We start from the raw sequence: 13,801 nt of genomic DNA on the forward strand, positions 1-13,801 counted from the left end.
TCTAAAACGTGTGCTGTTCAAGCAGTTCCAGGAAGTAGTTCAGCATATTTGTTCAGCATTGTGCTGTCCTTGTTTATCAGATGTCCATGCAAATCGCTGTCAAGGAGAAATGAGAATCTAAGCCAAGGCCAGTCAAGGTCAAGATGACTTAGGAAGGCCATCTGGCATTTCACCAAGGTTTTGCATGTTTTGACTCTCTCTGAGAATGTTATAAATTCTCTTTGAGAATAACTTTTTAAGAGCTGAAGTTTTCAAAGCAAGTTTGAAGGTTTAGTCATCCATTGTCATGTAATTTTAACAAAATATGTATGACTAGATGTCCTATTACTTAAATGAAATTTCAGCATGATATTTCTTTTCATTCAGTCTTTCTAACCCTGCTTTCCTTCAAGTCTCCAGTAAAAGGCTGGACACCTCAAGGTAGCACTAGTGGTGCATGTTGTGCATTTGTGAAGTCCACTAGTGATGTTAGAGGATACCAGAGAGTATAAGACCTGTAGTGCAAATAGAGGCACATATGAGTTAATGAATTGCAGTTTGAACTTGGGTGTGAAGGGCCAGGTCTGACTTCTCCATGTTGTTATATACTCCCTCATTGTGAGAGTACAAGCAATGCTTATGCAGTGAAGTTAGACAGCGAAAAGCTGCATTGGTGGCCTTTTCTGGAGCTATTAGCATGTATTCCTATGGCTGCAAACTACTCCGTGCTTGTGTAAACTACTACTGTTAGGCTAATAACCATTAAATTGTATTCATGACGTGATGCATGCAGTCTTGCAGTTCTGCTGGGTTTTGGAGTCCTGTCATTCACAGGAATCCAGAATTTCGGCGACACTGCCTGCCTGGAGGTGATGTGGGAACTGCACTGGGCTAAACAGATCGCAAAAGGAGAGGCTGGTTTCTGTAACAAGCACTGTCATTTTCCATATCAGGCCAGGCAGGCCAAATTGCAGACTGGCTACTTGCCCAGGAATACTTTGTCTCCCACTGTACCTATAAATGTTTGTGCAGACCCCAGAGGCACATAGGATGCATCACTTTTATCCTTGGGTCTCCTCAGGAAGAGAGGCTTCATCCAATAGACTGTACAGATGGGCTCTTAATGCTTCTGAGATCTCAGGGATGCATTTGTCCAGAGAAGTCAGTGGGTCTCCAGCTCCTGTTCAGTTTGGCAATCCTGTCTGCAAACTGTTCATATGTTAATGGCTCAGGTCTTTAGTTTTTTCTCCTTTGCATTTTCTAATTGGAATGTGGTTTTTCCAAACCAAGACATTTTCTTTCTCATTTAGAGTTTATAAGTTGATGCACTTTAGTTTCTATAAGTTAGAAAATAAGACATTAGAAGTCTTTCTCACATCTTGCCTTTTCTTACTGCTTGCCTTATTGGCAGCGGGAAGTTTTAACTTCTTCAGGGTCTGATGTGCCTGATGATACAGCCATTTTCTGCTTTCATATAGTGTATCTGGGATACAGGTGTGGTAGTGACAAAAGAAATCTCTCTTTAGAGGGCAAAAGAAGTTTGCCAACAGAATAGCTGAAAAGAAATATTTTTAAGGCTTAAAATATTCAAGTACTAGAAGTTCTGTATGAAGCTTTTGTCTAACTTGCATCTAAAATTATCTTTCAGTTGAAACAGTTAGTTCCAGTAACATTTAATTGATATAAATGCTATGTCTTAATTTGGGTATTCAGCACATTCTTGGAATGTAGCTGTGTACCAGATGCACCGCAGGGTAAATGCAAATCATGGTGCAACTTGTGGCAATTACTTGTATTTGTTTGAAAAGAATTGTCTTGTCTTCTACTACTGTATAAATTACCCTTGAGCTGATAGTCCTATGAGAGAGGTCAAAAATGAAGCCTGTCAGGGAACTTATTTCTCCACGTTGACTGGAAATGAAGTGTATATTAGGCTGGCATAACCAGGAGACACCAGTCTTTAAGGCCATCAGTCTTCTACCTTTCCTCAGCATTAAATTCCCTTAATTAAAGAATGCTTTTTTTCTGTGTGCATTATTTTTATGGTGTTAACTGCATTGCAGGGTTTTTGGCTGCTGGACTGTCTCAGTGTACACATAATCAACAGGTTTATCTAATACATTTTTTAATGAACTATTTAATAGATGTATATATAACTTGTGGTGTTTGCTTCTCTAATATTACTAGATAGTCAATTAGCTCTCCCTGTCCCTCTCCCGCTCTGCGGAAAATTCACTGTGCAGGTTTTTAACTCTCTTCTCTCTGCTTTGAAATGTGAACCCGCAGAGTGTGGGACGTGAATGCAGGCGAGATGCTGAATACGCTGATCCACCACTGCGAGGCCGTGCTGCACCTGCGCTTCAACAACGGCATGATGGTGACGTGCTCCAAGGACCGCTCCATCGCCGTGTGGGACATGGCCTCCCCGACAGACATCACCCTCAGGAGGGTGCTCGTGGGGCACCGAGCCGCTGTCAACGTGGTGGACTTTGATGACAAGTACATTGTATCGGCATCAGGTGACAGAACTATAAAGGTGAGGTGTTCCAGAGGCTTTTTATTTGCAGCACTGGGTGTTTGTTAACAAAGAACAGTGACCAGACAGGGAAGATGGCCCTTGGCAGGATCTTCCTTTAGAAGCAGCGTTCTTCTTCCTGCTCATTCACACTTGTCCCTCCTCAGCTGAGCTGGCACAACTCATTTGCAGAGCTTATGGCAAATCAGTTCTAGGTTCAGATGCAGTTGAAAAAGAACGTTTTTTCTGTGTTCTTTTTCAACTTGACCACTTCCATAACCTGTTGAGTCATTTAAACAGTTGTTACAGGGGCAGCATGGGGACAAAAGTGAAGGTGAGTGGATAGGAGACATTCAAGTGTTACTGCTGTGATCCCAGTCTGCAGCATTAAACCTCAGGAGAATCTATATTGTGTGTAAATGCAATCATAGCCCAAGAATCCTAAACCTGGAAGCTAATTTGATACCATGTGGCAAAAATTTGCATACAGTGACCTAGCCTGCTATCAGTTGCAGACTATAATCTCAGGGCATCAGAGGGGTGATTTTCCCAGTCTTAATGATAGCATCTTCATTAAGAGCATTCTGGATGCATCCATATATCATACAGACATCACCTTTTGTTAGTCTCTTCGTAATAATTTTGTCTCTGTGTGGTTCCCTCCCCGCTTCCTGTCACAGGTATGGAACACTAGTACCTGCGAATTTGTGCGCACCTTAAATGGCCACAAACGAGGCATTGCATGTCTGCAGTACAGAGACAGGCTAGTAGTGAGCGGCTCTTCAGATAATACCATCAGGTGAGACACAAACTCCTCATGGCAGGGTTCTGTGCAAGCACACGGCCTCTGTCCCTGGGACATGCAGAGGTTAGGCAACTGCAGTGCTCTGTACCCTTGTCAACTTTGGGATATGCTTTCTTTGGTATAGAACATTGGGAACTACTGGGAAGAGATATTAGAAGCCTGTTTTACTGTGTTGTCTTTCATCCTCTACATCTCAAGAGTCCCATACTAATCAACAAGTTGCATTGCTCTGACAGTTCTGGTGTATGAAGGAGCTGGCAAGTACCACTTTCTACGATGTCCTCTTGTGATATTTTAATTGGACTATGTGTCTAGTTAAAGGGGTCAGATTTGCAGTAAGAGGCATTTAATCCTCTGCAGAAATCCTCCTGGGCACTCGCCAAACTCTTCTTGTGGTACTTGGCACCTGGTTAAGTTTGGAACAGCTGGTTTAGAGTATGAAGTTCAGTTTGCTGCCTTTTGCACTTCTCCAGCTGCCCTGGTTGCAATCTGAGATTTAACTCTTTCTGGTATCACAAGCCAGAATTTCTCCCTACATCCTGCAGCTGCTGGCAGAGAGATGTCCCACTAATTTCAGGATGTATGGAACAAGCTTGAATATTAGTTGACGTGATATAGAAAAATGGCTGTTATGGAAATGGGAGTAACAGCAGCCTTCCTTTTCTCTTTGTCAATTTTTAAAGTAATTGTCTACTTTTTGATGAAACTTGAAAGCTGGACAGTGTCAGCAGGAACCCTTTACTTCACATGTCAGTAATAATTTTTCCTCAATGAGACTGATCCCTGCTATTGTTTGCCTGTGGATTTGGTTTGTGACATGCTGCCTCTCCTTGCTCTCCATTCTGTAGGAAAACACTGGTCCTTTGGTTGACATCACCAGGTCACTGTTCCAGATTTTAGTACAGGGCTGTCTGAGAGCATGACCAGGAGAGGTAAAACTTCATCTCTAAATCAAGGGAAGAGGTATTACAGGCATTGTGTAAGAGCAGCACCACTTCTGCACTTCAAATAGAAAAAATAAGCCTCTGCATTTGTACTATGAAACTTGGCCTCAGAAGTAGAGCAAGAAATGGTTAAGTACTACAGCAGTTAGGGAAGGATCTAAAATATGCAATGCTAATAAAAATAAATGTCAAGATAGTGATAATGCTGAACAGGAATACAGTTACTTTTATGCTTGCACTGGACAAAATCCCTACTTGACAGATAAATTATGCTAGAATTTCAGGAATGTCAACAGTGAATCTTAATGGAAGTCAAGTTTAGCAGCGGTGTGAGCAAGGCAAAAGGCTTACCCAATGCTAGAAGACAATCTTCTCCCAGCCATTAGCAGAGGGCACAAGTCAGTAGAAGGATGATTAAGAAAAAGGTCCTAAGTCATCTTTGTGGATGGCTTGGTGCTTTGTAGGTTTGATTTTAATCCACTACCAGATGTTGTGTGCTGGACTTCAGTAGAGGCTGATACAGAACTTAAAAGTCCATTATTCCTGAGTTGCAGGGAAACTTTTTTCCGGAAGATGACTTTGTGATTTCTAGTTTTGCAACTGCAAACGTTAAGGACATGTGAAGTAGCTGAGACTTCTGTATGGAGACTCAACATAGAAAAATTATTTAGGTTTTGATTTAGGCTGGAAATTTCACCTGTGTAAGAGGACACAGCTACATAGACATCAGTATCATTGTGCTAATTTCCATCTAGAAGAAACCATCCATCAAGTTTAATCCAGTCACTTCAGTATCTTAGCTTCTAGGGCCAAAGTTCTCAATTGCTACAGACAAACATAGTGTAGAAAAAAAGAAACCAGGGAATTTAGGGCAAGAAAATAAAATTGGACCATATAATCTCGGGTTAAGTTTTTAATGAGTGGTTGGTCTTCATGTGTCTATTACTAGTGTGTGCAAACATACAGATCTGATACCAACATTTTTAGACAACAGCATTCTCTCTAAGAGGTGGGGTTTCACCTGCCTTCTGTACATCTCCCTGCACTGCTTTCAAGTGAATTAGAGGCTGAAGTACTTACAGACCTCCCTCTACTTCCAGTTGTTCTCCCAAAGTTATAGGAACGAGCAGTGGTAGTGTGTTTTACTGCACACACATTGTAGTGATTTTTTTTAGTTAGTTCTCAAGCTTTAAGTTTAATTCTTATACTGTTTGTTTCCTTTGAATATTTAAAGAAGTAGAAGTTAGAGAAACTTATCAAATCTGAGAAGGACCCTTGGCACCAGCTCCGTTAAGAGACCCTACTCTTAATAGCAGTTATCCCCTTTGTGCATGAAAGCCCATTTGCCATGTTACAAGGGACATGATCAGCTCTTGTAATCCCATTCAGGTTCAGGTGAAACCTCAGACTGGGACCTGAAAACACAGGCCCAAATTAGTGTGATGCAGCCTCCCAGAGCTGCTGGCAATTTCAGGACCAATGGCAAGGAATGGAAACACATGGCACAAAAGTTCCTGGCACAAGATTGCTCTTCAGACCTTTCTGCACCAGTTAATCTCTGGCATTGTCCATCCTGTTTACAGTCCTTGAGAGAAGTAATGCTCCCTGACCAGCCAGAGTGTCTTTGGCTGACCTTTGCCATGGAGTTGCTTGCTCTGACCTTGACTGGTGTGTTGTACTCAAGTGAAAACTGTTGGGCTCTTCACAAATTCCTGAAAGATCACAGATTGAAGAATCACTTTGTGCTTCTTGGCTTCAAACATGTGCATAGATATATCCTTTCTCAGTTCTACAGTGACACAAGCGTTCTGTTCATTCCTCTGTTGTCCAAAGTGAGAGCAACTTGTTGTGGCAAGACAGCTGCAGTCATTATCTACCAGCCTTGGGCACACATCAACTGGATCTGGATTATTCCCTGGGGGACCTCAGGAATAAAATCCGTGGGGATGATTTATCTCTTTCTTTGTCTCTCAAGCAAAAGTGACCTGACCTCTCAACAGCTCTGCTGCTTCAAGATGTGTCACCCAAAGAAATTCCACAAATCCCCCGTTTTTCTCACTACTGTGAAGTTCTTACCAGTCAGAGAACTTACTGAATGAGCATTTAAGAACACTTGTGACTGCTTTCTTTCTGCTGTGTGCCAGGGAATCAGAGCAGATATTGCTATTACAAGACTGCTGTATGAGCAGAGCATGTCTCAGCCAGAGATGGAACGTCTCTGGACAATGTATGTCAAAGAATTTCAGTTCTTGTAGGCAAATAATGTTTCTTTATCCATGGTAATTGAGAGTCATGTCAAAGAGCTGGCAAAAGTATGAAAAACAATCAGACTTCCTTCGTAACTGTTTGAGGTGTTTAACTCTTTTTCTTAGGTAGGTAGTGCACAAGTGTAAAAATTACGTATTTTAATGTATTCTCCATGCTGAAAATCCATTTCAAAAGCCAAAACACTGGGATAGTTACAGCTGAGAGAATAATGTGTTGCTGGGCCTCTTACTGTATATTGGTTTGGATGCCAGAACTTTTTAAAAATACTGTATTATTAGAAACACTTCACATGGGGCCACAGGAATTATTTGAGAGCAAGAAAAAAATGCATTTCAAAATAATAAACACAGCATCCATTTTAGCTCATGCGTCAGGTGCCTGGATTACAGAATAAACATACCTTCAGGGGGAGAAATGACAAAGGATAAGGTCTTGTTAATTCTTGTACCTCTCACCACTTAATTTGTCTGATGATAGTCTCCAAATCAGAAATGGGCATGCAGGGGAAAAGAAGGGGTCTCATGCCCTCTAAGGGTGATCATATCAATTGGAACAAGCTGCCAAGGGGATTGGTAAGTCTCCCTCTCTTAGGCACAACACTTTTATGAATAATGAACCTCAGTAAAATAAGGTGAGGCTCACTGTGAAGATAACTGGGAGATTACTAGATAACTGGGTGTTACTAGAGCAGTAGATACTAGACACTACTGGTTTGTGACTCATCTCCCACGTGTTACTGTAACATCATAGGATCATATGGAAAATCATGTATCCATTTACTGTGGGAAAAGAGGGGCGAGTGTAGTCTGTTTCTTTTTTGTTATTCCATTATAGTCTTTATTTCCAAGTTTCCATTAACTAGGAGCACAGACCCAATGTTTCATTGTAATGCTAAGGTATTAAAACATTCTTAATGCTTCTTTGTACTCTGTTCCAGGCTGTGGGATATTGAGTGTGGGGCATGTTTACGAGTACTGGAAGGCCATGAAGAGTTGGTGAGATGCATACGCTTCGATAACAAGAGGATAGTCAGTGGGGCATACGATGGGTGAGGTTATCAGTGCAGTCAGTGCTTTGTCTCTTCCTGTCTCAGTGTCTCCCATTCCACTTTGTGCATCTTCTATGTAAATATCAGACTCTGTCATATTAAGAGGACCCTTTCATGGCCAGTAAGTGAGGTCCATGCTACAGAGCATAACTTTCATTCTTCCTTTGAAATAAGTGAACATGATTTGATATGTGTGGTCCCGTTCTTGTGCTTGTAAGAATATCTGACTGACTCAACCTGAAACTTCTTCTAGTTCAACCACTTCTAATCTTTGCCATCTGAGGTTGTCTGCAGGACCATTTGCCATTACACACTACACTCCCATGTGTTTCTGTTAGTTATTATCACCTGCTTTTTATGTGTTTTACTTTATTGACAGCATATTTTTACTTCCCGGTAAGTTCTATAAGCTTTACAAAGGGAAAATGCAAGAAACAGGTCACAAGAGCAGAAGGATTGCTGTAATTTTCCTTAAACTGGTGTATTAGCTAAGCTGTACAAACAGTTGTTTTTTTTTCTGTGAGTACATGCTCTTTTGTCTTTAACAAAGCCATGGTGTTTGTCTGTTTTTTCACCACTAGGAAAATTAAAGTGTGGGATCTTGTGGCTGCTTTGGATCCCCGTGCTCCAGCAGGGACCCTCTGCTTGCGAACCCTTGTGGTAAGAGCTTTAGACAGAGGTGTTGAAGAAACTGTGCTTGTTCAGAGCTGTCTTGAGCTGTGAAAACTGAAGTCAATTTAGCCCCAGTCTGCAGGATCTTGAAATAATTTCTAGGGGTCTGGCTTTTTTGGGTGTCCAACTTCTCTTAATTTTGCAAGCTATTAATTGCAAGCATTAAAAGTTGGAATCTCTGGCCTTTTCAATCCACTTTGGACTTCTCACCAGTTTTATTCTGTGATTTGAAGTTAATAACTTAATCCATTTTTTAACTCATCCTCGGAATCCATATGCTAGTGGGTTTACATTAATCTGTGTGTACCTGATGATGTAGTACTAAGTTCTCTGAATTGCTGGTGTGAAATTTTTAAAAAATACTACATTCCAAATTTGAGGAACAGGAACAAAGACACTCTTGGGTGTCTTTGGGTGTTTAAAGAAAAAGCAGATAAGGACTGACACAGACTGTGAAATTGTCTTATGCTTAAACAGCAACTATTCTTTTCATGCTGTCCACTGGTTTCTAGTGCAGGTCAATACTGGTGTGGTTAAAATGTCATAATGTGAATGTTAACAACATTCACAGTCATTTTTAACAATGGCTCTGCTTGGTCTTACAATAATGTGGGAAAGTTGTGAGAAAAATGCCAGGACAGCCAAGTCCTTGGGTGGTTCCTGTAAGTGTTCCTCCACCACATTCAACCCAATAAACCAGCACTGTTGCTGCAGATAAAGCAAGATTTCACTCAGTACCAAAATCCCATTGAAAAATAAGTACTATGTGTTTTTATTTCTTAGGTTGAAAGTGTTTGAGCAGTGTTTTGATTGGTATATGTTAGACCTTTTCCTGCTGTGGCATGTAACTAGTCTGTGCTCTAAAATGGGATCATACCAAGGCTGTCTGATTCTCTGAAAGTGTGGTTACTTCTCACCAGCTGAGCTGTGCTGGCTGACCTTCTGCACACTCATCAACCACCTGAATTGCTCCTGTAGTAGGTTTCTCTGAAGTGCTTTACATCACATTTGGTGCAGGCTGTGAGGTTACGGGGACTCAGCTGACAGGCAGTAAGATCATTAATCCACGCTGCCCTTTTCCATTCATGTATTTGTACTGTCAGCTGCAAGATCAGAGTCCATGAGAGCTTTGGATGCCTGCAGGTGCTATGTTGAAAAACCTTCTTGTTAGCCAAATAGAAGTGCAAATAGTTTCATGGCTGAAATCCAGAAAAACCCTTTGTCATTGGTCACCCCATTCCAACCTATGGAACAACTCTATGCCTATGAGCTCATATCCCGTGAGTCTAAGACTTAAACTTGGTATTAGTAGTGTTTCTGCTCCAGCCTAAGAGAAATGTGTGCCTAGTAACCTGTAGACTTAATTTAACTGGTGTGATTTCATCTGCATTTTCCAGCAGTGGACAGCCAAAGTGCCCCAGCTAATTATATTATAAATCAGAGGCGGTGGGATGGAAACACTGTAGGAATCTCAACACATGGATACTCATAAATCCCTGTTTGATAGCAATGGAGGGGGCCAAAAGCAAGGTGGGGAGCAGAGGAAGCTGTTGCGGTGCTTTTAGGACTTTTATGACAACAGGGTGTCCTTATACCCACTTACCCGTGCTTGGGTGTTTCTTTCGTCTTCCCTCGTCCTCCAAAATTAAACCTGGCTGCACAATGAACATCATGAGTCTCCTGCTGCTCGTGTTCAATTTTCAAACAGTAGGAGGAAAGTGCACAGATAACAAATGTTCGCTGCATGCCAGGTCCCTTCCAGTTTTGTTTTCCGTTAGCTGGAACAGTGGCCACATGAATTTGACAGAAACTTTCCGTGAACAGAATAAGCTCACAGTTCAGCTTTCCTTATGACATAAACAGTCCAGGTAGGACAGCCTTACTTAGCCCTCAGTGACTGGGATCAAAAAGAGAGTTCTGAAAAGAACTTTTGGGAGTACCTCTCTCTGTCCCTCCCTCTCTCTCTCTCCCCGCCATCTCTGTGAGTAATCTCTCAGTGGATCTCACTGTTGTAATGATACTTGTTGGAAGAATTTCTTTACTGCTATAACACAATAATCTGGAAAAACACTTCCCTTAAGAATAGGTGGGAAGACAGAAACTCATAAGGTGTTTATAAGACAAATTCAAGTTACAGTTAGAAGATCAAAAAGGTTCCATTGATTAGAAATTCTAAAAAATTTATCTTAAAATCTGACTTATGTGTGCATTTATTTTTAGATCATTTTGATTTAAAGATTCAGAAATTCACTTTAAAGCAGCTGTTGTTCTTTCTAAACTGAGCTATATTTTTGTAATCTTGTGCTATAAGACAAAGACTTCCCCTTTAGTAAGTAGCCTAAATGTTAGTTCTTTTACCTAAATGTTTGAGATACTTGTAGTTTCAGTATTAAACTATTTTAAGGCATGCTTTTCCTGACTCTCAGAAGCCCCTTTTGATATGTGAGTGCTAAAGAGAGATGTGTGTTCATGGAAGAAACAGGGCTCACCATCACTGTCATTTCTGTTCCCTGATGACCAAGGAGGAGGCCACTGTTCTGGGAGTCTCATGAGCACCAAGAGAAAATAGGCAACACAGAAGGGAAAGCAGAGTGCATTTGCTCTGTGATATCCAGGATCTTGCCATTGCCTCCTGTTAATTATGGGCTGAACTCTTGCCAAATCGTCATGCCATTTCCACACAGCCTCAGAGCAGAGTGCAAACTGCCTGTAAAGAATGCCCTTTCTAGATCATATTTTTAGAACTGCTTAGGAGGAATTACTGCTGTGTTACTGGACTTTAGAACAGGCTCCTTAGTGTCCTCCAGTGTTAAGCTGTTCCCTCTTCACCAGTGGCAATGATGCCAAGTCTTGAATGGAAAATTCTCATCCCTTACCCTGTAACCTCCTGTACCTGGGAATACTGTAATTTCAGGAAGGAGTTTTGCCATGGAGTAGGGAGGACAGTGCGCCTGTCAGCCTCACCAGATGGAATTATGTGGGGAGGGAGCTTAGTTTGTTCTGCACAGTGTGTGTCTAATATTGGGATTTGAGGAGTAGTGGGACAACTGTGATGTAAACTTTCTGCATGTCAAGTACTTAGATATGGCAAACCCTTTTCCTTGAGAGAGGGTTAATTTATGCTCTGTGATGGTGATGCACAGTGTGTCATATGGGGTTTACTGACAAATTAATATAACCCTAAATTCAAGCCCAAGTTCATCTTCCCTGCTCCATCCCAGGTGCCAGCCAGTTTGCAAAGTAACATGCTGTGTCTCCCACTGGCCTTTCAGGAGCATTCTGGAAGAGTCTTTCGACTTCAGTTTGATGAGTTCCAGATCGTCAGCAGCTCACATGATGACACCATCCTCATCTGGGATTTTCTGAATGACCCAGCTGCCCAGGCAGAATCCACTCGTTCCCCGTCCAGAACATACACCTACATCTCCAGATAAATAACACTACACTGTACCTCACACTCGCACAGGTAAAAAAATAAAAAACTTTTTAAAGTAAGGTGAGGCTCAAAGGTGACACTGGATGTAGTGTGAGCCTACTGCTTGAGTAACTATCAGTGTTTGTCAGCTTGGTTATACAGTAATTACAGTGTCCTGTAAAAGGACAGGAACGGTTCTGGTACCTTAGAGTAGGGACTTTATTTTAGGATTTGTGACATGTGGTGCCTATGACTCCCCATGATGAACTCCTCCTCCTCTGTCCATCATCATCAATAATTAAATCAGTTATACTGCTGTCCAGAAGGAAGAAGGGTTTCTGCAGAGCGAGCAGAGCAGCTGCTGCCTAGCAAGAGGATGCAGATGGCCTGACCCTGGACAGTTGTCACCAGGCAGGAGGTTTTTGCCAAGAACCTCCCTCTGAAGTGATGACCATCCTCCTCACTCTGCAGCAAGCTGATTCAAGATTACAGTTTGGCTAGGGGAGGAGGCACTGAGGCACAAGCACAAGCCCAGGCAAATTAAATCGAGATGCACCAATGTGCAAAATAATTTACTGATAGGGCTAGCCCTTGTTCTCTTTTGCATAGCATGGATGTTAAATTATTCAAATCTGAGCCTGGTTGGTTTGCTCATCACCTTTTGTCTTGGCCAGCACAGTGTGGGGAGGACAAAAGGTTTCATATGTTTGGGACAGTTGTAGACTGAATTTGATGCATTTGAGTGAAGTGGGATAACATGATTGCCTGTGTGGGTGGGTACATGCACAATTACTGTTAATAGCAGTAAGCATAAGAGACAAGAATGGCAGAAGAGCTAACAGGCTTCTGCAGAGGGGTGTCCACAGTGACATTTTCCCATGCTCTGTCATGGGGCACATCCTGTTTGATAAATATACAGTGATGCTCTGCACCTGTCAGATCTTGATTTTCTCAAACACTCTGGTCAATGCTGCTATTTTAAATCATTAAAAGGCTTAGTATGAATGGGGTTTGTTTGGTCTGTTCTGTTTTTTGTTCCCAGGACTCATTTAAGCTGCAGTATTTAAATGCCAGGACAAAAGAACTATCCACGTAACCAATACTTGCTGAAGAGAGAGGCTCTCAGACTTGTTTCTGGAACAAAGTTGGCATGCGGTTGATCTCAGAAAGGGTCTACTCAGCGCGGCTGACTGCTAAAGTGCTGCTATATCAGAAGATGACTTTTATCTTTCATGAACAGTTAACATTTTTAAACCTTCCTATCCCTTTCTTCCCCCATTCCCTTCTTCATGTTCACTCTTCCCTTTACCCCATTTCCCCTCCAAGCCCAGTCACCAATGTTCTATGAATATATTTAAGATGTCGCCAGAATGTGTTGCTTTGCTGTTAAGCAGAAGACTTACAGCCACAGTGCATCCTGCTGAGAGTCACTTCAGGGTGGGTGGGAGGGTGGGTGGGGAGGAGGCTGCTACTCTCAGGCTGAAATCAATATCCATTGCTAGGTCTTTGAAAAAGCATTCAGCTCTGAAGAGCAGCAGAAACACTTACAACAGCCAGGCCATCATCCCCCCAAACCCAGCTTCCCTGCAGCTTTTGGCTGTTCTGACTGCAGACTTATTGTTTTGTGGAGAGAGGACCCTTGAAATTTGACTATTATGAGCCAAATCCATCTCTTTCCTCTCCTGCCTGCTATGCTAACCCTTTGGAAGCTGGATGTGTATTGTAGTTTCCCCTTAACATCTGCTTGGCTGGGGAATGCTAGTCAATGAAAAGTTAAACTCTCTCCTGCCAAAGTCCCAAGCATGATGGACTGGAGCTGAGATCCTGTCCTCCCCCACCCCAGGTGAGCTGTTGGCCCAGGACAGTATTTCACTAGCAAAGGGATTGTTTGTACCATCTTCCTACTGCTGTTCTACCTGAAGACAGTATCTTGCTGATGGCTTATGAATCATTCTGTAAACTGGAGGAAGTTTGAGGCTGAGCTGAGAAGGAAAGCTGGACATTGCTCCTGTCTTTCCATTCCTTCTCCCCTCAGAGAGACTGTAGCTGGGTACTGGAAGAGGGAGCTGTTAAAAACTTCATGGAGCTCTCAAGAGCCACCCTAGTTTGGCCACACTACTCAAACGTTCTGGCCATGACAATAAGACTTTGCTTC

General features: G+C 42.1%; 1 protein-coding gene across 7 annotated transcripts in view; it reads left to right on the top strand.

Moving 5' to 3' along the window:
* The window catches only part of BTRC (beta-transducin repeat containing E3 ubiquitin protein ligase), a 113,894-nt gene extending 100,812 nt beyond the window's left edge, over window positions 1-13,082 (top strand). For all 7 annotated transcript variants that reach the window (XM_063405447.1, XM_063405449.1, XM_063405450.1 and 4 more), the window contains 6 exons: window positions 2,266-2,515; window positions 3,175-3,293; window positions 7,449-7,559; window positions 8,141-8,219; window positions 11,504-11,697; window positions 12,689-13,082. In XM_063405447.1, coding sequence (XP_063261517.1) covers window positions 2,266-2,515; window positions 3,175-3,293; window positions 7,449-7,559; window positions 8,141-8,219; window positions 11,504-11,665 — 721 coding nt within the window. In that variant the 3' untranslated portion in view covers window positions 11,666-11,697; window positions 12,689-13,082. The remainder of the gene's footprint in view (window positions 1-2,265; window positions 2,516-3,174; window positions 3,294-7,448; window positions 7,560-8,140; window positions 8,220-11,503; window positions 11,698-12,688) is intronic.
* The last annotated feature ends 719 nt before the right edge of the window (window positions 13,083-13,801 follow it).

This window comes from Prinia subflava, chromosome 9 (genome assembly GCF_021018805.1).
Source record: "Prinia subflava isolate CZ2003 ecotype Zambia chromosome 9, Cam_Psub_1.2, whole genome shotgun sequence".
NCBI classification, from domain to species: domain Eukaryota; kingdom Metazoa; phylum Chordata; class Aves; order Passeriformes; family Cisticolidae; genus Prinia; species Prinia subflava.